A 27,606-nucleotide genomic window follows, 5' to 3' on the forward strand; every position below is an offset into this window, starting at 1 on the left:
GTTAAACATGTCTGATTCAGAGGAAGACATCTGTGCTATATGTGCTAATGCCAAAGTGGAGCCCAATAGAAATTTATGTACTAACTGTATTGATGCTACTTTAAATAAAAGTCAATCTGTACAAATTGAACACATTTCACCAAACAACGAGGGGAGAGTTATGCCGACTAACTCGCCTCACGTGTCAGTACCTGCATCTCCCGCTCGGGGGGTGCGTGATATTGTGGCGCCGAGTACATCTGGGCGGCCATTACAAATCACATTACAGGATATGGCTACTGTTATGTCTGAAGTTTTGGCTAAATTACCAGAACTAAGAGGTAAGCGTGATCACTCTGGGGTGAGAACAGAGTGCGCTGATAATGTTAGGGCCATGTCAGATACTGCGTCACAACTTGCAGAACATGAGGACGGAGAGCTTCATTCTGCGGCTGACGGTTCTGATCCAAACAGATTGGATTCAGATATTTCAAATTTTAAATTTAAGCTGGAAAACCTCCGTGTATTACTAGGGGAGGTGTTAGCGGCTCTGAATGATTGTAACACAGTTGCAATACCAGAAAAAATGTGTAGGTTGGATAAATATTTTGCGGTACCGTCGAGTACTGACGTTTTTCCTATACCTAAGAGACTTACTGAAATTGTTACTAAGGAGTGGGATAGACCCGGTGTCCCGTTCTCACCCCCTCCGATATTTAGAAAGATGTTTCCAATAGACACCACCACACGGGACTTATGGCAAACGATCCCTAAGGTGGAGGGAGCAGTTTCTACTTTAGCTAAGCGTACCACTATCCCGGTGGAGGATAGCTGTGCCTTTTCAGATCCAATGGATAAAAAGTTAGAGGGTTACCTTAAGAAAATGTTTGTTCAACAAGGTTTTATATTGCAACCCCTTGCATGCATTGCGCCTGTCACGGCTGCAGCAGCATTTTGGTTTGAGTCTCTGGAAGGGACACTTGAATCAGCTCCATTAGATGAGATTACACACAGGCTTAAAGCTCTTAAGTTAGCTAACTCATTTATTTCAGATGCCGTAGTACATTTAACTAAGCTTACGGCTAAGAATTCCGGATTCGCCATTCAGGCGCGCAGAGCACTGTGGCTAAAATCCTGGTCAGCTGACGTTACTTCTAAGTCTAAATTACTTAATATACCTTTCAAAGGGCAGACCTTATTCGGGCCCGGATTGAAAGAAATTATCGCTGACATTACAGGAGGTAAAGGCCATGCCCTGCCTCAAGACAGAGCCAAACCTAAGGCTAGACAATCTAATTTTCGTTCCTTTCGGAATTTCAAAGCAGGAGCAGCATCAACTTCCTCTGCTCCAAAACAAGAAGGATCTGTTGCTCGCTACAGACAAGGCTGGAGACCTAACCAGTCCTGGAACAAGGGCAAGCAGGCCAGGAAACCTGCTGGTGCCCCTAAAACAGCATGAATTGAGGGCCCCCGATCCGGGAACGGATCTAGTGGGGGGCAGAATTTCTCTCTTCGCCCAGGCTTGGGCAAGAGATGTCCAGGATCCCTGGGCGCTAGAGATAATATCTCAGGGATACCTTCTGGACTTCAAATACTCTCCCCCAAGAGAGAGATTTCATCTGTCAAGGTTGTCAACAAACCAAATAAAGAAAGAGGCGTTTCTACGCTGCGTACAAGAGCTTTTATTAATGGGAGTAATCCATCCAGTTCCACGGTCGGAACAGGGACAAGGGTTTTACTCAAATCTGTTTGTGGTTCCCAAAAAAGAGGGAACTTTCAGGCCAATCCTGGATTTAAAGATCCTAAACAAATTCCTAAGAGTTCCATCGTTCAAAATGGAGACTATTCGGACAATTTTACCCATGATCCAAAAGGGTCAGTACATGACCACAGTGGATTTAAAGGATGCTTACCTTCACATACCGATTCACAAAGATCATTACCGGTATCTAAGGTTTGCCTTTCTAGACAGGCATTACCAGTTTGTAGCTCTTCCATTCGGATTGGCTACGGCTCTGAGAATCTTCACAAAGGTTCTGGGTGCTCTTCTGGCGGTACTAAGACCGCGAGGAATTGCGGTAGCTCCGTACCTAGACGACATTCTGATACAAGCTTCAAGCTTTCAAACTGCCAAGTCTCATACAGAGTTAGTACTGGCATTTCTAAGGTCGCATGGATGGAAGGTGAACGAAAAGAAGAGTTCTCTCTTTCCACTCACAAGAGTTCCCTTCTTGGGGACTCTTATAGATTCTGTAGAAATGAAGATTTACCTGACAGAAGACAGGTTAACAAAGCTTCAAAATGCATGCCGTGTCCTTCATTCCATTCAACACCCGTCAGTAGCTCAATGCATGGAGGTGATCGGCTTAATGGTAGCAGCAATGGACATAGTACCCTTTGCACGCCTACATCTCAGATCGCTGCAATTGTGCATGCTAAGTCAGTGGAATGGGGATTACTCAGACTTGTCCCCTACTCTGAATCTGGATCAAGAGACCAGAAATTCTCTTCTATGGTGGCTTTCTCGGCCACATCTGTCCAGGGGGATGCCATTCAGCAGGCCGGACTGGACAATTGTAACAACAGACGCCAGCCTACTAGGTTGGGGCGCTGTCTGGAATTCTCTGAAGGCTCAGGGACAATGGAATCAGGAGGAGAGTCTCCTACCAATAAACATTCTGGAATTGAGAGCAGTTCAACAACATCACGACTGTAGCTTACATCAACCATCAGGGAGGGACAAGAAGCTCCCTAGCAATGATGGAAGTATCAAAGATAATTCGCTGGGCAGAGTCTCACTCTTGCCACCTGTCAGCAATCCACATCCCGGGAGTGGAGAACTGGGAGGCGGATTTCTTAAGTCGTCAGACTTTTCATCCGGGGGAGTGGGAACTTCATCCGGAGGTCTTTGCCCAAATACTTCGACGTTGGGGCAAACCAGAGATAGATCTCATGGCGTCTCGACAGAACGCCAAGCTTCCTCGTTACGGGTCCAGATCCAGGGATCCGGGAGCGGTTCTGATAGATGCTTTGACAGCACCTTGGACCTTCAGGATGGCTTATGTGTTTCCACCCTTCCCGATGCTTCCTCGATTGATTGCCAGAATCAAACAGGAGAGAGCATCAGTGATTCTAATAGCGCCTGCATGGCCACGCAGGACTTGGTATGCAGATCTAGTGGACATGTCATCCTGTCCACCTTGGTCGCTACCTCTGAAACAGGACCTTCTGATCCAGGGTCCCTTCAAACATCAAAATCTAATTTCTCTGAAGCTGACTGCTTGGAAATTGAACGCTTGATTTTATCAAAACGTGGTTTTTCTGAGTCAGTTATTGATACCTTAATACAGGCTAGGAAGCCTGTTACCAGAAAGATTTACCATAAGATATGGCGCAAATACTTATATTGGTGCGAATCCAAGAGTTACTCATGGAGTAAGGTTAGGATTCCGAGGATATTGTCTTTTCTACAAGAAGGTTTAGAAAAGGGTTTATCCGCTAGTTCCTTAAAGGGACAGATTTCAGCTCTGTCCATTCTTTTACACAAACGTCTGTCAGAAGTTCCGGACGTTCAAGCTTTTTGTCAGGCGTTAGCTAGGATCAAGCCTGTGTTTAAAACTGTTGCTCCACCATGGAGTTTGAACTTAGTTCTTAATGTTTTACAGGGGGTTCCGTTTGAACCCCTTCATTCCATTGATATCAAGTTGTTATCTTGGAAAGTTCTGTTTTTAATGGCGATTTCCTCGGCTCGAAGAGTCTCTGAGTTATCTGCCTTACATTGTGATTCTCCTTATCTGATTTTTCATTCAGACAAGGTAGTTCTGCGTACTAAACCTGGGTTCCTACCTAAGGTGGTCACTAACAGGAATATCAATCAAGAGATTGTGGTTCCATCTTTGTGTCCTAATCCTTCTTCGAAAAAGGAACGTCTGCTACACAATCTAGATGTAGTCCGTGCCCTGAAATTTTATCTACAGGCAACTAAGGATTTTCGACAAACGTCTTCCCTGTTTGTCGTTTATTCTGGTCAGAGGAGAGGTCAAAAAGCTTCGGCTACCTCTCTCTCCTTTTGGCTTCGTAGCATAATACGGTTAGCCTATGAGACTGCTGGACAGCAGCCTCCTGAAAGAATTACAGCACATTCTACTAGAGCTGTGGCTTCCACTTGGGCCTTTAAGAATGAGGCTTCTGTTGAACAGATTTGCAAGGCTGCAACTTGGTCTTCTCTTCATACTTTTTCCAAATTTTACAAATTTGACACTTTTGCTTCTTCGGAGGCTGTTTTTGGGAGAAAGGTTCTTCAGGCAGTGGTTCCTTCCGTATAAAGAGCCTGCCTGTCCCTCCCGTCATCCGTGTACTTTAGCTTTGGTATTGGTATCCCATAAGTAATGGATGATCCGTGGACTGGATACACTTAACAAGAGAAAACATAATTTATGCTTACCTGATAAATTTATTTCTCTTGTAGTGTATCCAGTCCACGGCCCGCCCTGTCACTTTAAGGCAGGTCATTTTTCCATTAAACTACAGTCACCACTGCACCCTATAGTTTTCCTTTCTCTGCATGTTTTCGGTCGAATGACTGGTAATGGCAGTTAGGGGAGGAGCTATATAGCAGCTCTGCTGGGTGAATCCTCTTGCACTTCCTGTTGGGGAGGAGTTAATATCCCATAAGTAATGGATGATCCGTGGACTGGATACACTACAAGAGAAATAAATTTATCAGGTAAGCATAAATTATGTTATTTCCACCGTCACCACTACTCCCTCGTGTAGTGGCCTGCATCAAGCAAGAGCAAACATCAGTGATACTGATTGCTCCATCGTAGCCGCGAAGGATGTGGTTCGCGGACCTGGTGGGGATGTCCTCATCTCCTCCATGGAAGTTACCTTGTCGCAGGGATCTGCTGGAACAGGGTCCTGTTGTTCATCAAAATCTAGATTCTCTGAGGCTGACTGCGTAGAGATTGAACGCTTAGTCGTAGCCAAGAGAGGTTTCTCTGAGAGGGTTATTGACACTCTCATTCAGGCTTGTAAGCCTGTTACCCGTCGCATCTATCATAAGGCGTGGAGAGCTTACTTGTTCTGGTGTGAAGAGCGTGGTTTCGCCTGGCATAAGGTCAAGGCTTCCAGGATTCTTTCCTTTCTCCAGGAGGGTCTGGAGAAGGACCTTTCTGCCAGTTCCCTAAGGGGACAGATTTCGGCCCTTTCTGTTTTGCTGCACAAGAGGCTCGCAGAGCTCCCTGACGTGCAATCCTTCATTAAGGCTCTGATCAGGATCAGACCTGTGTTTAGATCTAACGCTCCACGTTGGAGTTTGAATCTTGTTCTTAAGTTTTAGCATCGGGCTCCGTGTGAGCCTATGCATTCGGGTTGTCCTGGAAGGTTCTTTTTCTATTGGCTATTGCGTCGGCACGTAGAGTTTCTGAAATGGCTGCCTTGCAATGTGAGCCTACTTATCTGGTGTTCCACACTGATAAGGCTGTCCTATGTACCCACTTGGGTTTTCTTCCAAAGGTGGTGTCTGATGGTAACATCAATAAGGAGATTGTGGTTCCTTCCTTGTGTCCTAATCCTTCTTCTTCAAAGGAACGTTTACTTCATAATCTGGATGTTGTTCGAGCTTTGAAGTTTTATCTTCAAGCTACTAAGGATTTTAGACAAACTTCTTCCTTGTTTGTTATCTACTCTGGGAAGCTTAAGGGTCTGAAGGCCTCTTCGACTTCCTTATCTTTTTGGTTGAGGAGTGTTATGCGCTTAGCTTATGAGTTAGCTTTCTTCTGGAGATCATTGGGGGTCGAGTTAACTAGGTAATTGGTGACACCTTACCCATAGTCACCTAAAGTATGTTGAGCCGCGGAGAGAGATTGTAGTGGAAAGGTAAGAAGAATAAGTAAATTATCTGCAAAGTGGGCTAGTTTATAAGGGATATTTCCAATTCTGAGCTTCCATAGTTCTTGATAGTTTCTCAGATGTATTGCTAATATTTCCATTGACAGCACTAATAGTAAGGGGGGGTAACAGACAATCTTGACTGGGATAAAATGTCATTCATTTTATTTTTCACTGATGGAAAGGTATAGAGGGTACAGTATTCTTTGGATAAACTGATCAGGGAAACCAAACTTTTGCAGGGTAAGTCTGAGAAACGTCCAGTTCAACCGGTCAATAGCCTTTTCAGCATCTTTCTATAGGAAGACTGAAGGGTATTGTGCAGGAACGCATTCTGAATAAGTTATAATATAAGAAGTGTAGGTAGGTATTTTAATAGCATTTAAATATGCTTTGCATTTATTAGTGTGAGAGGGAATATCTTTGTCTGGGTACAGATTGTAGAGACCAGAATAAAAGTCATAAAAACATTGTTATTAATACTATGTCCTCCATGGCTTTATCAGAGGTACATTTAAGTCTATGTATATAGTTTGGGTTAGATTACAAGTGGAGTGCTGTTATTCCCTCCCGCTCGTGTGTTCACTCCGCTAGAAGTAAGCTTTTTGCATAGCACTTGTATTAGATGTTGAAGTAAAAAGGTTTCTTTTGTGCGCTAACCCGATGTGCACAAAAAGCCAAACTTTGAAAATCGCAATTGCATTAATGTATTCCCCATAGAAGTAAATGGAGCAAGAAAAGTGGGAAAAAAAACACCCTACTCGTGTGCAAATCTGATCGCATTTTCTCAAGTACGCTAATCCAACATAAATATTATTAATATTTCATATTCCAATGTTCTTCACATAACAGAATATGCTTTATTTATTCATAAATAGACATAAATATATAATGGTATTTTGGTAAAAAAAAATATATATATATATATATGTTATGGGTATTGATGCATTCTATACATCGTTGTTCAATACATAACTATTTAGTGGGTAATCCCCTATCAAATAGGCACTACACTGTAAACTACCTGTGTTAACACAGATAACTGCTTGCTTGAAAAAGTTAACTCTATCCAGGCATTTAAAGGGCCACTAAACCCAAAATATTTATTTCATGATTCAGATAGAGAATATAATTTTAAACAATATTCCAATTTACTTCTATTATCTAATTTGCTTCAGTCTTTAGATATCCTGTGTTGAAGAAATAGCAATGAACATGGGTGAGCCAATCACACGAGGCACCTATATGCAGCCACCAATCAGCAGCTACTAACCCTAACTAGATATGCTTTTCAGCAAAGGTTATCAAGAAAATGAAGCAAATTATATAATAGAAGTAAATTAGAAAGTTGTTAAAGATTACATGCTCTTTCTAAATCATGAACGAAAAATATTGGGTTTCATATCCCTTTAAGCAAATCAGGTAGCGATCATCCGCTTTATTCAGACTTTGGGCTTTATCCAGGAACTTTAGGATTACTTTTGGCTTTATTCAGAAGACTTTGGGTAATCCTAGGATTATCCGGGTAAAGCCCATTGTATGATTTTATATTGGGCTTTACCCATAGCTGCTGGGTAATGTCAGGGTTACCCGGGTAATGCTAGGATTACCCAGATTTCTGACTTTACCCATAAAACATATAAATACATAAAGTATATCACAAAAAGTCAGTACACCCCTCACATTTTTGTAAATATTTTATTATATCTTTTCATTTGACAACACTGAAGAAATTACACTTTTCTACAATGTAAAGTAGTAAGTGTACAGCCTGTATAACAGTGCAAATTTGCTGTCCCCTCAAAATAACTCAATATGATGTCTAAACCGTTGGCAACAAAAGTAAGTACACCCCTAAGTGAAAATATCCACATTGGGCCCCATTTTCCCTCCCCGGTGTCATGTGACTCATTAGTGTTACAAGGTCTTGTAACACTAATGGTGTGAATGGGGAGCAGGTGTGTTAAATTTGGTGTTATCGCTCTCACACTCTCTCATACTGGTCACTGGAAGTTCAACATGGCACCTCATGGCAAAGAACTCTCTGAGGATCTGAAAAAAAGAATTGTTGCTCTACATAAAGATGGCCTAGGCTGTAAGAAGATTACCAAGCCCCTGAAACTGAGCTTTCCACTTAGGAGTGTACTCACTTTTGTTGCCAACGGTTTAGATATTAATGGCTGTGTGTTGAGTTATTTTGAGGGGACAGCAAATTTACACTGTTATACAGGCTGTACACTCACTACTTTACATTGTATCAAAGTGTCATTGTCACATGAAAAGATGTAATAAAATATTTACAAAAATGTGAGGGGTGTACTCACTTTTGTGGGATACTATATATATATATATATATATATATATATATATATATTTCATATAGGTGGCGAGAGTCCACAAGCTAGTTACTGATGGGATATACATTCCTACCAGGAGGGGGCAAAGTTTCCCAAACCTCAAATGCCTATAAATACACCTCCCACCTCACTCATACCTCAGTTTTAAAACCTTTGCCTCCTTAGGAGGTGGTGAAGCATGATGTGCTTGATTTCTTCAGTGAAAGGTACTTCTAAGCATATTGAAGCCCAGTTCCTCTCTAAGTGCAGTGTTTGAGGGATGTGAAGGGAGTATTGCCTCATGATACCATGTTTTCGCCTATGGGAAAGCTTTTCATAAGGCTCTCTGTAAATCGGTTGCAGAGATTCATCTGCTGCCTCCCTTTATAGATCGACAATATACTCTTGTACTATTACCTCTGCTGATATGTTTCAGTACTAGTTTGACTGTCCGCTATCTGTGGATGGGTGTCTTACACGGTAAGTATATACTTTTATTATATAAGACACTCTAAGCTATGGATTGGGCCCTTTTTAACTATAGTTGTTATATACAGGGAGTGCAGAATTATTAGGCAAGTTGTATTTTTGAGGATTAATTTTATTATTGAACAACAACCATGTTCTCAATGAACCCAAAAAACTCATTAATATCAAAGCTGAATAGTTTTGGAAGTAGTTTTTAGTTTGTTTTTAGTTATAGCTATTTTAGGGGGATATCTGTGTGTGCAGGTGACTATTACTGTGCATAATTATTAGGCAACTTAACAAAAAACAAATATATACCCATTTCAATTATTTATTTTTACCAGTGAAACCAATATAACATCTCAACATTCACAAATATACATTTCTGACATTCAAAAACAAAACAAAAACAAATCAGTGACCAATATAGCCACCTTTCTTTGCAAGGACACTCAAAAGCCTGCCATCCATGGATTCTGTCAGTGTTTTGATCTGTTCACCATCAACATTGCGTGCAGCAGCAACCACAGCCTCCCAGACACTGTTCAGAGAGGTGTACTGTTTTCCCTCCTTGTAAATCTCACATTTGATGATGGACCACAGGTTCTCAATGGGGTTCAGATCAGGTGAACAAGGAGGCCATGTCATTAGATTTTCTTCTTTTATACCCTTTCTTGCCAGCCACGCTATGGAGTACTTGGACGCGTGTGATGGAGCATTGTCCTGCATGAAAATCATGTTTTTCTTGAAGGATGCAGACTTCTTCCTGTACCACTGCTTGAAGAAGGTGTCTTCCAGAAACTGGCAGTAGGACTGGGAGTTGAGCTTGACTCCATCCTCAACCCGAAAAGGCCCCACAAGCTCATCTTTGATGATACCAGCCCAAACCAGTACTCCACCTCCACCTTGCTGGCGTCTGAGTCAGACTGGAGCTCTCTGCCCTTTACCAATCCAGCCACGGGCCCATCCATCTGGCCCATCAAGACTCACTCTCATTTCATCAGTCCATAAAACCTTAGAAAAATCAGTCTTGAGATATTTCTTGGCCCAGTCTTGACGTTTCAGCTTGTGTGTCTTGTTCAGTGGTGGTCGTCTTTCAGCCTTTCTTACCTTGGCCATGTCTCTGAGTATTGCACACCTTGTGCTTTTGGGCACTCCAGTGATGTTGCAGCTCTGAAATATGGCCAAACTGGTGGCAAGTGGCATCTTGGCAGCTGCACGCTTGACTTTTCTCAGTTCATGGGCAGTTATTTTGCGCCTTGGTTTTTCCACACGCTTCTTGCGACCCTGTTGACTATTTTGAATGAAACGCTTTATTGTTCGATGATCACGCTTCAGAAGCTTTGCAATTTTAAGAGTGCTGCATCCCTCTGCAAGATATCTCACTATTTTTGACTTTTCTGTGCCTGTCAAGTCCTTCTTTTGACCCATTTTGCCAAAGGAAAGGAAGTTGCCTAATAATTATGCACACCTGATATAGGGTGTTGATGTCATTAGACCACACCCCTTCTCATTACAGAGATGCACATCACCTAATATGCTTAATTGGTAGTAGGCTTTCGAGCCTATACAGCTTGGAGTAAGACAACATGCATAAAGAGGATGATGTGGTCAAAATACTCATTTGCCTAATAATTCTGCACTCCCTGTATTGTTTGTATACATGCCTTGAGTCAGTAATTCACTGCTCTTTTTTAGAGACTTTATTTGTGACTAAATATTTGTCAAGGTTGGTAGAGTCTGTGAAACATACAGGGGGTTTTTGGAGCTAGTAATTTATTTATAAATTATGATGCTAAGTATTTTGTTACTCTCATTTAATGTTGATAATCAAATTTTATGCAGCTATAATAGAAGTATCCATTAGGCTTTATTTAATACATTTAGTTTTTTTGTATATACCATCAAAATTCTTACCTGCTTTTTAGAGTGATAGGTGTATTAGAGACCCACTACAGCTTTGCATGTCGCGCATGTGGTGATGCTATTTATGTCATAGGGTGTTGTGTCATCTTTTTATGCCGTTTTTTGGCGCCAAAAAAATCCCGCCAAAATTGCTGTTATAAGCTCCGCCCCCAGCTTACTCAGTGTTCTCAGAAAACACTTGGAGATCTTTCATGCAGCATTTTATGAATCAGTTTTCTTTTTTTATACATTTTCGCTCTGTTTCCTATTCTCTCAAGCCTGTTATATACAGTATATATATCATATATAGGAGCATGGATATAAATTTGCAGAATTATTTATTTATTTATTTTTTCAAATTTTTTTTTTTTTTTACAATTGTCTCAAACTGAACCTGCCTCTGATGTTACCATAGGATTTAAGCTGCATGAACACGTATCTACCAAAGCTAAGTGTGTTTGTTGTATTAAAGCTGATCTAAATTCTTCAGCTAAATGATGTGGCTCTTGTTTTGACAAATTGTTAAATGCTGATAATATATCTATGAGTACAAATACACCCACTGTTATTCTATCTCAGTCTAATGTACATAGCATTACTGCAGAAATGTAAGATGTTATTGCGGCAGCTATAAAGAAGGCAATGACTGCTATTTTTTCCTACAAATAAACGTAAAAGTGTTTTGCAACATTTTCCTAAATATAGAGTTCTGACCTTCAGCATACTGATGTATCCTCTACTGATGGGGTTTCCTCTGTTTCAGAGGATGCCACGTCAGAGACAAATATAGACAAATCTTTTTTATTTTGTAAGAAAATATTTGTTCTCTCTTAAAGGAAGTTTTGTTTACTTTGGGTATTGAGGAGTCTAAACCTCCTGATGATAAAGCTAGTAATAGTCTAAATTCTGTATTTAAGACTACTGTTATTACTCCTGAAGTATTTCCTATTCCTGACGCTATCTCTAATGTGATTGCTAAAGAATGGTCTTAGTCTGGTACCTCTTTAAACCCTTCTAGGTTTAAGAAATTGTATCCTTTACCTGTAGCCAATTTAGAACTTTGGGAAACAGTTCCTAAGGTTGATGGGGCAGTTTCTACTCTTGCCAAACGTACTGCTGTTCCTATGGAAGACAGTACTTCTTTTAAGGGTCCTTTAGATAGGAAGCTTGAAAATTATCTAAAAAGGGCATATTTACATACTGGCTACATTCTTAGACCTGTTATATCTATGGCTGATGTTGCTGCTGCTTCTGCTTTTTGGTTGGACAGTTTAGAACAGCAGTAGTCTTCAGATTCTGAATTATATAACATTATTGTTTTTACTTCAACATACAAATTATTTTATTTGTGATACTATATTTGATGTTATGAAGATCAATGTCAAATCTATGTCTTTAGCCATTCTAACTAGAAGAGTTTTATGGCTTAAATCTTGGAAAGCTGATATGGTGTCTAAAACTAGATTATCTCTCTCTTTTCAAGGTAAAAATCTTTTTGGTTCACAATTGGATTCTATTATCTCCACTGTTACTGGGGGTAAGGGAGTTTTTTTCTGCCCAAAGACAAGAAATCTAAGGGTAAATTTAAAGCTCCCAATAATTTTCGTTACTTTCTTCAGAATAGAGAACAGAAAACCTTTTCTCCCCCCTAAGGCCTCTGGCTCTAATTGGAGATCATCTCCGAATTGGAATAAATCAAATCCTTTTAAGAAACCAAATCCTGCCCCTAAACCTAAATGAAGGCGCGGCCCTCAAGTCAGTCCATCTGGTAGGGGGCAGACTAAAGCTATTTCAATAAGTTTGGACAGACTCTTTCCAAAATCAGTGGATTTAGTATAAAATTTCTCAGGGGTATCGAATCGGATTCAGAATAAGACCTCCTTTGGGAAGATTCTTTCTTACGCATGTACCAAAAGCTCAGCCTTTTTGAAATGTGTTTCAGATCTAGAACTTTCAGGGGTAATTATCCCAGGTAAAATCTACTCATTGTGCCAATGAAGGAAAATTCTTTCAGACCAATTTTGGATCTGAAAACATTCAATCGTTTTGTAAGAGTCCCAACTTTCTAGGTGGTGACTATAAGAACTATTCTGCCTTTTGTTCAGCAAGGTCACTTCATGTCCACAATAGACTTAAAGGACACTTACATTCACAATCCGATTCATCCAGATCTCTATCGTTTTCTGAGATTCTCTTTTCTAAACAAGCATTACCATTTTGTCGCTCTTTCGTTTGGCCTTGCAACAGCACCAAGAATATTCATAATAGTTCTAGGTGCCCTTCTATCTGTTATCAGAGAGCAGGGTATTGCAGTGTTTCCTTATTTGGACAATATCTTGGTACTAGCTCAATCTTTTCATTTAGCAGAATCTAACACTAAACAATTTCTGTTGTTTCTTCAAAGACATGTTTGGAGGATCAATTTACCAAAGAGTTTCTTGATTCCTCAGACAAAGGTCACCTTTTTAGGTTTCCAGATAGATCCAGTGTCCATGACTCTATCCCTAACAGAAACAAAACGTTTGATATTGGTTTCAGCTTGTCTAAACAGTCAGTCTCTTAACATTTCCTATGGTTATGTGCATGTAAGTTTTAGGTCTCATGTTTGCTGCATCGGACGTAATCCTTTTTGCTTGTTTTCATATGAAATCTCTACAGCTTTGCATGTTGCACCAATAGTGCAGGGATTATACTGAGATATCACAACTGATATACATAGATCCCAACAATCACCTTATTGTTCAAGGGGCCTCCTTTGTTCATCCTACCTGGACTGTGATCACAACAGATGCAAGTCTCACAGGTTGGGGAGCTGTCTGGGGGTCTCTGACAGCACAAGGAGTTTGGAATCCTCGAGAGGCAAGGTTACCAATCAATATTAGAACAGCCTTGGCCTCTATTTAAAAAAATAAACATATATTCGGTTTCAAACAGACAATGTCACAACAGTGGCATATGTCAATCATGAAGGGGGGACTCACAGTCCCCTAGCAATGAAAGAAGTGTCTCTAACACTTTCTTGGGCTGAATCCAACTCTTGTCTAATCACTGCGATATACCAGGTGTAGACAATTGTGAAAGCGGGTTATCTCAGCCGTCAGATTCGATATCCGGGGGAGTGGTCTCTCCATCCACATGTGTTCTATCAAATTGTGCAGATGTGGGATCTTCCAGACATAGATCTGATGGCCTCTCATTTAAACAAGAAACTTCCCAGATACCTCTCCAGGTTCAGGAATCCTCAGGTGGAATTGATGGATGCTCTAGCAGTTCCATGATTTTATCAACCTGCTTACATTTTTCCACCTCTTGGAGTGATCTCAAAGATCATAATGGAACAATCTTACGTGTTTCTGATAGCACCATCTTGGCCTCCCAGGTTCTGGTATGCGGACCTTGTCCGAATGTCCAGTTGCCAACCTTTGTCACTTCCTCTAAGACCAGACCTTCTGTCTCAAGGCCTGTTATTCCATCCGGATCTCAAATCTCTAAATTGGAAGACATGGAAATTGAACGATTAGTCCTTAGTCATAGAGGCTTCTCTGACTCTGTGATTAACACTATGTTACAGGCTTGTAAGCATGTTTCAAGGAAAATATATCACAAGGTTTGGAAAATCTATTTCTTGGCATTCTTTTAGAATTCCTAGGATTCTTCAGTTTCTTCAGGATGGTTTGGATAAAGGTTGGTCTGCCAATACTTTGAAAGGACAAATTTCGGCTCTTTCTGTTTTATTTCACAGAAAGATTGCTAATCTTCCTGATGTTCTCTGTTTTATACAGTCTTTGACTCATATCAAACCTATTATTAAATCTATCTGTCCTTGGGTTTTTATGAATGAAGCTTCAGTTGATCAAATCTGCAAAGCAGCCACTTGGTCTTCTTTGCATACATTTACTAAATTTTACCATTTTGATGTTTTTTCTTCTTTTGGAAGCAGTTTTTAGTAGAAAGGTTCTTCAGGCAGCTGTCTCAGTTTGATTCTAGTGCCTATGATTTAAGTTGTTTGAATTTTTAAGAAAACTTAATTATTTTTTTGGGTTTAATTTCTCAGCGAAAAAAGCTGTTTTTATTTTATTCCCCTCTCTATAGTTACTTGTGGACTTCCACATCTTGGGTATTATATCCCATCAGTAACTAGCTTGTGGACTCTCGCCACCTATATGAGAGAACACATAATTTATGTAAGAACTTGACGCAAAAGTACAAGAAAGCCAGCGAGTCATTCAAAGCACCAGGTAAGAGTAAAAATCCAAAATTCTTTATTTAGGCATAGGATACAAAAGGATAAAATGTAAGATACAGCAGGTAGTGAGCTGTTCTATGCGTTTCGGCCGTAAGGCCTTATTCATAGGCATGATAGACACTGAAAGATACCGACTTAAATATGTTTAAAACAAAGATGATTAGCTGCTGCACCAGAAAGGTGAAATTAGCACCACTGAGTTAAAGGGACAGAACATAATGATACTGTTGTTATATTATATTTTGGCTTCTACACATAATAGTATGTCATTGCCTTTTGTTACACAAATATACACATATATATATATATATATATATATATATATATATATATATATATATAACATAATTTATGTAAGAACTTACCTGATAAATTCATTTCTTTAATGGTGGCGAGAGTCCACGAGACCCACCCATTTTGGAGTTATTAATTTTTTGTATAAAGCACATTATTTATCCTGTTCCTCTTTTTTATGCTTTTAATTCTTATACACCTCACTAACTTTGCTATACATTAAACTGAGGTATGAGTGAGGTGGGAGGTGTATTTATAGAATGTTTTCATCTACTTGACTGTAAAGGACTCCAATGCACTTCTATGTATGTCATATGTATTTATGTGTTTATATTTAGATATACAGTATGTCGGTAAATACATGTATACACATATAAATACATATGTAAACGTATATATCTGTAAATACATATTTAGACATGTATATGTATTGTATATATCTTTATGTTAAAGCCCTTTGTAGTTTTTTTTTTTCTTTCTAACACCTGAGATCTCATATCTTTGAGCCCTTATAACTTTTTTATGCCATTTTTTTAAATATGTTTTATTAGATAGTGTTATTATGAGTTTAAATGTATTTTTGATATGGTTTCTAACACTTTTTATTCAAGCGTAACAGTTAACCAGAGCTCTGAGGTCGCACTATCCAGATATGCGTTAAATTCAATTTTGCTCAAGATTGAGTTTACTTTCAACTTGTAATACTTGTGCTACTTCTGACGTGCGCACACTGCCATGATAAACCTTTTAAGGGCCCTAGCCAGTAGTTTCTGCGGTATGTTACCTTTAACAAAATATTTTCTCTTGTTAAGTGTATCCAGTCCACGGATCATCCATTACTTGTGGGATATTCTCCTTCCCAACAGGAAGTTGCAAGAGGATCACCCACAGCAGAGCTGCTATATAGCTCCTCCCCTCACTGCCATATCCAGTCATTCTCTTGCAACTCTCAACAAAGATGGAGGTAGTAAGAGGAGAGTGGTGTATTATAGTTAGTTTTTTAACTTCAATCAAAAGTTTGTTATTTTTAAATGGTACCGGAGTGTACTGTTTTATCTCAGGCAGCATTAGAAGAAGAATCTGCCTGCGGTTTCTATGATCTTAGCAGAAGTAACTAAGATCCACTGCCGTTCTCACATATTCTGAGGAGTGAGGTAACTTCAGAGGGGGAATGGCGTGCAGGTTATCCTGCAATAAGGTATGTGCAGTTAACATATTTCTAGGGATGGAATTTGCTAGAAAAATGCTGCTGATATCGGATTAATGTAAGTTAAGCCTAAATACAGTGATTTAATAGCGACTGGTATCAGGATTATTACCAGAGATGCATACTCTTATAAAAGTGCAATATAAAACGTTTGCTGGCATGTTTAATCGTTTTTATATATGCTTGGTGATAAAACTTATTGGGGCCTAGTTTTTTTCCACATGGCTGGCTTGATTTTTGCCTAGAAACAGTTTCCTGAGGCTTTCCACTGTTGTAATATGAGTGGGAGGGGCCTATTTTAGCGCTTTTCTGCGCAGCTAAAATTACTGACAGAGACATCCAGCTTCCCTCTGCATGATACAGGACATCTCTGAAGGGCTCAAAAGGCTTCAAAAGTCGTGTTTGAGGAGGGTAACAACCACAGTAGATCTGTGGCAGTTGTTGTAACTAGTTTAAAAACGTTTTTTTTCATTTATAATTCCGTTTTTGGTATTAAGGGGTTAATCATCCATTTGCAAGTGGGTGCAATGCTCTGCTAACTTGTTACATACACTGTAAAAAATTTGTTTTTCTTAAAGGCACAGTAAAGTTTTTTTATATTGCTTGTTAACTTGTTTTAAAGTGTTTTCCAAGCTTGCTAGTCTCATTGCTAGTCTGTACAAACATGTCTGACACAGAGGAAACTACTTGTTCATTATGTTTAAAAGCCATGGTGGAGTCCCATAGGAGAATGTGTACTAAATGTATTGATTTCACCTTAAACAGTAAAGATCAGTCTTTATCTTTGAAAGAATTGTCACCCGAGGGTTCTGTCGAGGGGGAAGTTATGCCGACTAACTCTCCCCACGTGTCAGACCCTTTGCCTCCCGCTCAAGGGACGCACGCTAATATGGTGCCAAGTACATCAGGGACGCCCCTAGGCAATTACTTTGCAGGACATGCCTGCGATTATGGATAATACCCTGTCAGCGGTATTAGCCAGATTGCCTGAATTAAGAGGCAAGCGCAATAGCTCTGGGGTTAGATGAGATACAGAGCGCGTAGATGCTGTAAGGGCCATGTCTGATACTGCGTCACAATATGCAGAACCTGAGGACGGAGAGCTTCAGTCTGTGGGTGACATCTCTGACTCGGGGAAACCTGATTCAGAGATTTCTAATTTTAAATTTAAGCTTGAGAACCTCCGTGTATTGCTTGGGGAGGTGTTAGCTGCTCTGAATGACTGTGACACAATTGCAGTGCCAGAGAAATTGTGTAGACTGGATAAATGCTATGCAGTGCCGGTGTGTACTGATGTTTTTCCAATACCTAAAAGGTTTACAGAAATTATTAGTAAGGAGTGGGATAGACCCGGTGTGCCGTTTTCCCCCCCTCCTATATTTAGAAAAATGTTTCCCATAGACGCCACTACACGGGACTTATGGCAGACGGTCCCTAAGGTGGAGGGAGCAGTTTCTATTTTAGCAAAGCGTACCACTATCCCGGTTGAGGACAGTTGTGCTTTTTCAGATCCAATGGATAAAAAATTAGAGGGTTACCTTAAGAAAATGTTTATTCAACAAGGTTTTATTTTACAGCCCCTTGCATGCATTGCGCCTGTCACTGCTGCGGCGACATTCTGGTTTGAGGCCCTGGAAGAGGCCATCCATACAGCTCCATTGACTGAAATCATTGACAAGCTTAGAACACTTAAGCTAGCTAACTCATTTGTTTCTGATGCCATTGTTCATTTGACTAAACTAACGGCTAAGAATTCCGGATTCGCCATCCAGGCGCGTAGGGCGCTATGGCTTAAATCCTGGTCAGCTGACGTGACTTCAAAGTCTAAATTACTCAACATTCCTTTCAAGGGGCAGACCTTATTCGGGCCTGGTTTGAAAGAGATTATTGATGACATTACTGGAGGTAAGGGTCATACCCTTCCTCAGGACAGGGCCAAATCAAGGGCCAAACATTCTAATTTTCGTGCCTTTCGAAATTTCAAGTCAGGTACAGCATCAACTTCCTCTGCTTCAAAACAAGAGGGAACTTTTGCTCAATCCAAGCAGGCCTGGAAATCTAACCAGTCCTGGAACAAGGGCAAGCAGGCTAGAAAGCCTGCTGCTGCCTCCAAGACAGCATGAAGGAACGGCCCCCTATCCGGCAACGGATCTAGTGGGGGGCAGACTTTCTCTCTTCGCCGAGGCATGGGCAAGAGATGTTCAGGATCCCTGGGCGTTGGAGATCATATCTCAGGGATATCTTCTGGACTTCAAAGCTTCTCCTCCACAAGGGAGATTTCAAGAATATCTGCAAACCAGATAAAGAAAGAGGCATTCCTACGCTGCGGGCAAGACCTCCTAGTAATGGGAGTGATCCATCCAGTTCCGCGGATGGAACAAGGACAGGGTTTTTATTCAAATCTGTTTGTGGTTCCCAAAAAAGATTGAACCTTCAGACCAATTTTGGATCTAAAGATCTTAAACAAATTCCTCAGAGTTCCATCATTCAAGATGGAAACTATTCGAACCATCTTACCCATGATCCAAGAGGGTCAGTACATGACCACAGTGGACTTAAAGGATGCCTACCTTCACATTCCGATTCACAAGAATCATCATCAGTTCCTGAGATTTGCCTTTCTAGACAGGCATTACCAATTTGTAGCTCTTCCCTTTCTTCCCCAAGAATTTTCACAAAGGTTCTGGGCTCTCTTCTGGCGGTTCTAAGACCGCGAGGCATAGCGGTGGCTCCTTATCTAGACGACATCCTGATACAGGCGTCAAGCTTTCAAATTGCCAAGTCTCATACAGAGATAGTTCTGGCATTTCTGAGGTCGCATGGGTGGAAAGTGAACGAAGAAAAGAGTTCTCTATCTCCTCTCACAAGGGTTTCCTTCCTAGGGACTCTTATAGATTCTGTAGAAATGAAAATTTACCTGACGGAGTCCAGGTTATCAAAACTTCTAAATGCTTGCCGTGTTCTTCACTCCACTCCACGCCCTACGGTGGCTCAGTGCATGGAGGTAATCGGCTTAATGGTAGCGGCAATGGACATAGTGCCATTTGCGCGCCTGCATCTCAGACCGCTGCAATTATGCATGCTTCGTCAGTGGAATGGGGATTACACAGATGCTCTAGCAGCTCCTTGGTTCTTCAACCTGGCTTATGTGTTTCCACCGTTTCCTCTGCTCCCTCGTCTGATTGCCAAAATCAGACAGGAGAGGGCATCGGTGATTCTGATAGCGCCTGCGTGGCCACCTAGTGGACATGTCATCCTTTCCACCATGGACTCTACCTCTGAGACAAGACCTTCTCATACAAGGTCCTTTCAATCATCTGAATCTAATTTCTCTGAGACTGACTGCATGGAGATTGAACGCTTGATCCTATCAAAGCGTGGCTTCCCCGAGTCAGTCATTAATACCTTAATACAGGCACGAAAGCCTGTCACCAAGAAAATCTACCACAAGATATGGCGTAAATATCTTCATTGGTGTGAATCCAAGAATTACTCATGGAGTAGGGTTAGGATTCCTAGGATATTGTCCTTCCTCCAAGAGGGTTTGGACAAAGGATTATCAGCTAGTTCTTTGAAAGGACAGATTTCTGCTCTGTCTATTCTTTTACACAAGCGTCTGGCAGAAGTTCCAGACGTTCAGGCATTTTGTCAGGCTTTAGTTAGAATTAAGCCTGTGTCTAAACCTGTTGCTCCTCCATGGAGCTTAAACTTGGTTCTTAAAGTTCTTCAAGGGGTTCCGTTTGAACTGTAAAGTCTATTTCAACTATGTAAGTGGAACACAACTGCAGATCAATTATTGTTTTGTATCACCAGGGTTTTTGGGCTATTTAGGTGAGCATAGACCAGTAAACCTGTGGTGAATTAATATTAAGTTAGAGGTTCAATGCTGTTAGTACTATCACAACATGAATCCTTCTAAGCACAATATTTCCAATACTGTTAGACTGGCACAGTATGGAAAAATTAATGAAAAAATGATAGAAGAAAAATATGCTTCTAATTTAAAGAACTTGAGAGAACAAAAATTATTTTTTAAGCTTGCATTAAATAAACATGTAATGCAGGAGAGAGTTGGTTAATCCTTGTAAGAAGTAAGCTTGGTTTGCAAGAGATATACTTTTAACAAGTCACAGAGAATGCTTCAGTTGTCATGTAGCTGCTAGTTTGTAACTGTGTTTATTGAGAGCAGCTGCTGCAGAGTAAGAGAGGAATTTGGCAAGATGCCCAGACTTGCAGTTGTAAAACCAAGTAACAGTTTTTATTTTGAAATAGTTAAATCCTCTTCAGTTCAAGCTTGCAAATTTAGAGCTCAAAGTCTTGTTCTTAAAGCAGCATATATATTATGAAGTGAGAAAGGAGACAGTGATTCCCCAGTATGAAATAGTGTGCAGAGTAATTTAGAAAACTGCAGTGCCTGTCAGCTCCAGTTAAATTAAGAGTGATGCTGTAAGTGTACAATAACAATTCAGCAGTTAAGTTCTCAAATAGTATGCAAGGAATAAAATTAAGAGGTAACTTAGCTGTAAGTCCAAGGATGCAAACAGGATATTTCAGGGGATGTAATCCTTGTAGAAAATAGTCCAGAGTAATCCAAGCAAACAGTCCTTTGTGAAAGCAGTTGGTTTGAGAAAAACAATGCAGCTCAGAGACTGTGTGTAAGCTGTTACTCCTGCTAATGAAAATAACTAAGCACCTGTTTGCTGACAGGTGGAGCCTTAAAGGGACACTGTACCCAAAAATTTCTTTTGTGGTTCAGATTGAGCATGAAATTTTAAGCAACTTTCTAATTTACTCCTATTATCAAATTTTCTTCGTTCTCTTGCTATCATTATTTGAAAAAGAAAGCATCTAAGCTTTTTTTTGGTTTCAGTACTCTGGACAGCACTTTTTTATTGGTGGATGAATTTATCCACCAATCAGCAAGGACAACCCAGGTTGTTCACCAAAAATGGTCCGGCATCTAAACTTACATTCTTGCATTTCAAATAAAGATACCAAGAGAAAGAAGAAAATTTGATATTAGGAGTAAATTAGAAAGTTGCTTAAAATGTCATGCTCAATCAGAATCAGGAAATAATTTTTTTGGGTACAGTGTCCCTTTAAGTAACATGAAAGTGAGAGAACCATGTGATGAGAAGTGAGAGAAGTAAAACATGAAATGGAATCCTGACATGAACCCCTTCATTCTGTTGATATCAAACTTTTATCATGGAAAGTTCTTTTTCTGATGGCTATTTCCTCGGCTCGAAGAGTCTCTAAGTTATTTGCCTTAAATTGTGATTCTCCTTATCTGATCTTTCATTCAGATAAAGTAGTTCTACGTACAAAACCTGGGTTTTTACCCAAGGTGGTTTCTAACAAGAATATCAATCAAGAGATTGTTGTTCCATCATTATGTCCTAATCCTTCTTCAAAGAAGGAACGTCTTTTGCATAATTTAGACGTCCGTGCCTTGAAGTTTTACTTACAAGCGACTAAAGATTTTCATCAAACATCTAGCCTGTTTGTTGTTTACTCTGGACAGAGGAGAGGTCAAAAGGCCTCGGCAACCTCTCTTTCTTTTTGGCTTCGGAGTATAATCCGTTTATCCTATGAGACTGCTGGACAACAGCCCCCTGAAAGGATTACAGCTCATTCCACTAGAGCTGTGGCTTCCACCTGGGCCTTTAAAAATGAGGCTTCTGTTGAACAGATTTGCAAGGCTGCGACTTGGTCTTCGCTTCATACTTTTTCAAAATTTTACAAATTCGATACTCTTGCTTCTTCGGAGGCTGTTTTTGGGAGAAAGGTTCTACAGGCAGTGGTTCCTTCCGTTTAAGTTCCTGCCTTGTCCCTCCCATCATCCGTGTACTTTAGCTTTGGTATTGGTATCCCACAAGTAATGGATGATCCGTGGACTGGATACACTTAACAAGAGAAAACATAATTTATGCTTACCTGATAAATTTATTTCTCTTGTAGTGTATCCAGTCCACGGCCCGCCCTGTCCTTTTAAGGCAGGTCTAAATTTTAATTAAACTACAGTCACCACTGCACCCTATGGTTTCTCCTTTCTCGGCTTGTTTCGGTCGAATGACTGGATATGGCAGTGAGGGGAGGAGCTATATAGCAGCTCTGCTGTGGGTGATCCTCTTGCAACTTCCTGTTGGGAAGGAGAATATCCCACAAGTAATGGATGATCTGTGGACTGGATACACTACAAGAGAAATACATTTATCAGGTAAGCATAAATTATATTTTTTACTGTTGCATGAATATTTCTTTTTAAGCTTTAGCTCCTAGGAGGTTGGTTTTTGGCTTGGTGCACCTGATCTAAAAGTGAGCCTTCAGTAGGGCTAGGTTTGTAAGAGCCATCGAGTTGAAGGATAGATTGTGTTAACTTCTGATATTTAGCTCTATGTTCTTTAGTACGGAACACCTCCAATTTAATCATCTTACCCCATATAAAACGTTTATGAGATTCGCATAAAATACATGGGTCTACTTCTGGAGTATCTTTTAACTGAAAATGGGCCTTTAGCGATTGGCCATTTTGTTGTTTGATTAACAGACAGGAACTGACAGGAAGGTTTAATTAAGGCACCTGTGGAATGGTTTGATTGGTGTCAATGGTCGTGTGAAACCACTGCGGACTACCGAATGATCTGACTAGACGTAGTTCCTTTTTTTATATGTAGGTTATCCTGTACAGAAATACAACAAAAACTTGGGAGAGCATTTATAGATTTTGTTTGATTTTTAGATATCTGACTTATAAATAAAGGAGCCTAGATAGATCAGTACAGACAGATTGATTAACCTTGTATTATTCAAAATAGATTATTTTATCTTATATGGTGTCTTAAAAGTGAGTCAATTTTCAAAAGTTTTTATTATCAAAGCTATCTCTGTGTGAAATTGAATTAATTTTATTTGCTGATGTATGTGCACTGACCTTAAGGCATGTAATTAAATGTTTTAATATTGTTACACAGCTATCAAAATAATAAAATGTTTGCACACAATGATTTCCTTAATTAGTAGGAACAATGGGTGTAACCCTCATTACTAATATCTTGGGGATTTATTAAAAATAAAAATGCGGGGAAGGCAGATTAGTGACATTTTTAATAAATTTCAAAAAGGTTTTGTTATAAAGTACATTTCAATTGTTACCATAATTTAAAATCCATTGGGCTTGCACCATACAAGTTCTTCTCTCCATATCTTTATCTAATGTAGGTTGTTGTACCGCAATATTGAAATACTTTATAAAATACTTTAAAATGTATTTCTTGTAATCTGCACTAATTTCTAGAAATCGAGGAAAATATGAATTTGTTGTTCAGATTTTCCCTATCCTTCCCTCATTCTCTGTACTGTGATTCATAATTCTCTTGCAGATCTCACGGAAATGTCTTTGAGTCCTGGTTTTTACTAATTCATTTTGGAGACTGGGTGGATATCGCAGCAGAACAGTTATTGACGTCAGAATCTGAAACTTCAGACGACCTGCTGTGGCTTTTGGCATTTTACTACAACCCCAGCAATGAGAACCAAGAAAGATGCAGAACAATGGTGGGTTGTGGTAGCAATTCAACATGAATGATTTGGGCAGGCAGTAAAGTGATCTCTTTATACACTGGTCTTTTGAATTTCTAGACATTATTGTAGTTCCCAATGGCATATCTCATAGATGCATTGATAAGCTTGAACTTTTTTAGTGTAAGGAAGTGTCAGTGTGTTAGAAAATAGTATGATTTAAAAATACTCTTGTTTGTTTCAACACCAAAGTAAAGCAGTTATTTTGATATTTACCTTACAGTATTTTATTTTAGTATAGATTTTCTTGAGTTCTGTTACTTTTATCGGAGTATGTTTTGATTGCTCCTTTTTTTTAATGTTTATTATGTTCACATGCATTCTCCTTTGTTCTGTTATTCATTCATATCTCAAATTGATATATGTTAGGCAGCTGCTTAGTGCAGCTTCTATTTTAGCACATCTTTATGTTTAAGATTACTCTTTAAAGTATCAGTTGTTTACAAATGAAAGAAGCGTAGTCCATAAGCTACTGTTTTTTCTTTTTTATGACACGATGAGTCCACGGATCATCTTAATTACTAATAGGATATCCACCTCCTGGTCAGCAGGAGGCGGCAAGGAGCACCACAGCAGAGCTGTAAATAGCTCCTCCCTTCCCTCCCACCCCAGTCATTCTCTTTGCCTACATTAGTGATAGGAAGTGGTAAAGTGAGGTGTTAGATTAGATTCTTTAATCAAGAGTTTATTATTTTTTAAGTGGTGCAAGATTGTGCTGCTTTGTCCTGGGGTGAAGCCGTAGTCCATATCAGTCTCTTCAGTAGAGCATTGATGGCTTTAGAGCAATGGGAACTTGTGGGACATAATTCTCTTCTGTTTGTCAATGAGGTAGGCGCCTCAGCAACATAGCTGGGATGTTGAGGTGTTTGTATTCTCATTTGTCACTAATCTTCACACTCTGCAGTAAAAAAGTTAACGTTTAAATTTAAAGAAACAGTAACGTTTTTTTGAATGTGATATTTTTATTACATTTTAAGATTTTTATTTAATAAATTGTCAATTGTGAACCAGTATGGATCAAAGGGCCCTGCAAAATGTTCCTTTCTCCTTGTGTTTTAATGCCATTGTGGAACCACTAATCCCTTTCTGTCCCTCATGTATTGAGAGGACTTTAAGTTATAAAGAAAATATTTTTTCGGAGCCAACCTCTTCTAAAGCGGATGTTGTCCAGAACTGTTGAGGTACAATATATACCGCAGCTTTCCCCTCAAGGGTCCCAGATTTTACCGCCCTCACAAGCAGTGCCCTGCGCCTTCTCTCTAACTCCTGCTGGAGTTACTTTAAGGGGCATTGCATCTCTCATGTCTTTTACAATTTCTGATGCGCTGTCTGCTTTTCCAATGTTACAGGGAAAGCGTAAGAGAAAAATCAAACACTCAGTAAGCGAAGTTTCTGATGCAATTGTTGCAGTTTCAGAGGTCCCCTCTCAGAAACCTGAGGAGGAGGAGACCGGTGTACCATCTGAAGGTGAAATTTCAGTTTCAGAAAGTGTAATTCCTCTTGCTGATACTGAGGTTGTAACTTTTAGATTTAAGCTAGAGCACCTCCGTCTATTACTTAAGGAGGTTTTAGCTACTTTAGATGACAGCGACTCCACTGTAGCTGAACAGATATTTCGAGGTTCCTTCCTCGACAGACGTGTTTCCGGTCCCTGACCGAACTTCTGAGATTATTACTAAGGAGTGGGAGAGACCTGGTATTCCTTTTTCTCCATCTCCTATTTAAAAAAAAAAAAAAAAAAAGATGTTTCCTGTAGCCGATTCTATCAGGGAGGCTTGGCAAACAGTGTCCAAGGTGGAAGGGGCTATTTCCACCCTAACTAAGAGAACTACTATTCCCATAGAGGATAGTTGTGCCTTTAAAGATCCTATGGACAAGAAGTTAGAGGGTCTACTCAAAAAATGTGTGTACACCAGGGCCTGCAATGCAGCCAGCTGTGTGCATTGCTACCGTCACTAGTGCGGCGGCAAACTGGTTTGATGCGCTGCCTGATGCTATCAAGACAGAGACTTCTTTGGATGAGATCCAAGATAGGATAAATGCTCTTAAGTTAGCTAATTCCTTTATTACGGATGCTTCCCTTCAAGTTATCAAACTGGGAGCCAAGATTTCGGGGGGTTTCTATTCTGGCCCGCAGAGCCTTATGGTTGAAGACTTGGTCTGCGGATGTGTCCTCTAAGTCTAAGCTTCTAGCTATTCCTCACAAGGGGAAGACCTTATTTGGACCTGGCCTGACCGAAATTATCTCTGACATCACGGGAGGTAAAGGTCATCTTCTCCCTCAGGATAAGAGAGACAAACAAAAGGGACGACAAAGTAATTTTCGTTCCTTTTGAAATTTAAGGGAAATCCTCTACTGCCTCCAAGCAGGAACAGTCCAAACCAGCATGGAGGCCCAGTCAGTCTTGGAATAAGGGAAAACAATCCAAGACAGCATGAAGGGCATGCCCCCGATCCGGGACCGGTATCTGGTAGGGGGCAGACTTTCCTTCTTCGTTCAAGCATGGGTTCGGGATGTTCAGGATCCCTGGGCAATAGAAATAGTGTCTCAGGGATACAAACTGGAGTTCAAAAGTTTTCCTCCCTGAGGCAGGTTTTTACTTTCAAGATTATCTGCAGACCAGACAAAGAGAGAAGCGTTTTTACACTGCATAGGAGACCTCTCCGCCCTGGGAGTGATTGTTTGGTTCCAGTACAGTAACAGGGTCTGGGGTTTTATTCCAATCTGTTCGTGGTTCCCAAAAAAGGAGGGAACCTTCAGACCAATTTTAGACCTCAAGAGTCTAAACAAATTTCTCAGGGTACCTTCCTTCAAGATGGAAACTATTCGTTCCATTCTTCCCTTGATCCAAGAGGGTTAATTTATGACAACAGTGGATTTAAAGGATGCGTACCTACATGTTCCTATTCACAGGGATCATCACAAGTTCCTAAGGTTTGCCTTTCTGAACAAACACTTCCAGTTTGTGGCTCTTCCTTTCGGTCTTGCCACAGCTCCCAGAATTTTCACAAAGGTTCTGGGATCTCTGTTGGCGGTGCTTCGATCACGCAGAATTGCAGTGGTGCCCTATCTGGATGACATCCTAGTCCAGGCGCCATCTTTTCAACTTGCAAAATCCCACACAGACTTGGTGTTGTCCTTCCTACAATCTCACGGGTGGAAGGTAAATTTGGAAAAGAGTTCCTTAGTTCCAAATACAAGGGTAACTTTCTTAGGAACCATAATAGACTCCCTGTCTATGAAGATTTTTCTGACAGAAGTCAGGAAATTAAAGATTATCGATACTTGTCTAGTCCTTCAGTCCACTCCTCGGCCGTCAGTGGCTCAGTGCATGGAGTTAATCGGGCTGATGGTGGCGGCAATGAACATCATCCCGTTTGCTCGTTTCCATCTCAGACCTCTGCAGTTAATCATGGTCAGGCAATGGAATGGAGATCATGCAGACTTGTCTCTTCGAATACTACTGGAGGTGGGGGGCAGTCTGGGCTCCCTAAAAGCTCAGGGAGTTTGGACTCGGTCAGAGTCTGTTCTTCCTATAAACATTCTGGAACTGAGAGCGATTTTCAATGCTCTCCTGGCCTGGCCCCAGTTAGCTACGGTCCGGTTTATCCGTTTCCAGTCGGACAACATAACTTCTGTGGGTTACATCAATCATCAGGGAGGAACGAGGAGTTGCTTAGCGATGACCGAAGTAACC

At 40.3% G+C, this 27,606-nt stretch overlaps 1 protein-coding gene across 2 annotated transcripts in view; it reads left to right on the top strand.

The window, feature by feature from the left end:
* Positions 1–27,606, top strand: part of FANCC (FA complementation group C) — a 1,120,322-nt gene that overhangs the window by 962,423 nt on the left and 130,293 nt on the right. For both annotated transcript variants that reach the window (XM_053702420.1, XM_053702421.1), the window contains one exon: positions 23,710–23,884. In XM_053702420.1, coding sequence (XP_053558395.1) covers positions 23,710–23,884 — 175 coding nt within the window. The remainder of the gene's footprint in view (positions 1–23,709; positions 23,885–27,606) is intronic.

Source organism: Bombina bombina, chromosome 2 (genome assembly GCF_027579735.1).
Source record: "Bombina bombina isolate aBomBom1 chromosome 2, aBomBom1.pri, whole genome shotgun sequence".
In the NCBI taxonomy this organism is placed as follows: Eukaryota; Metazoa; Chordata; class Amphibia; order Anura; family Bombinatoridae; genus Bombina; species Bombina bombina.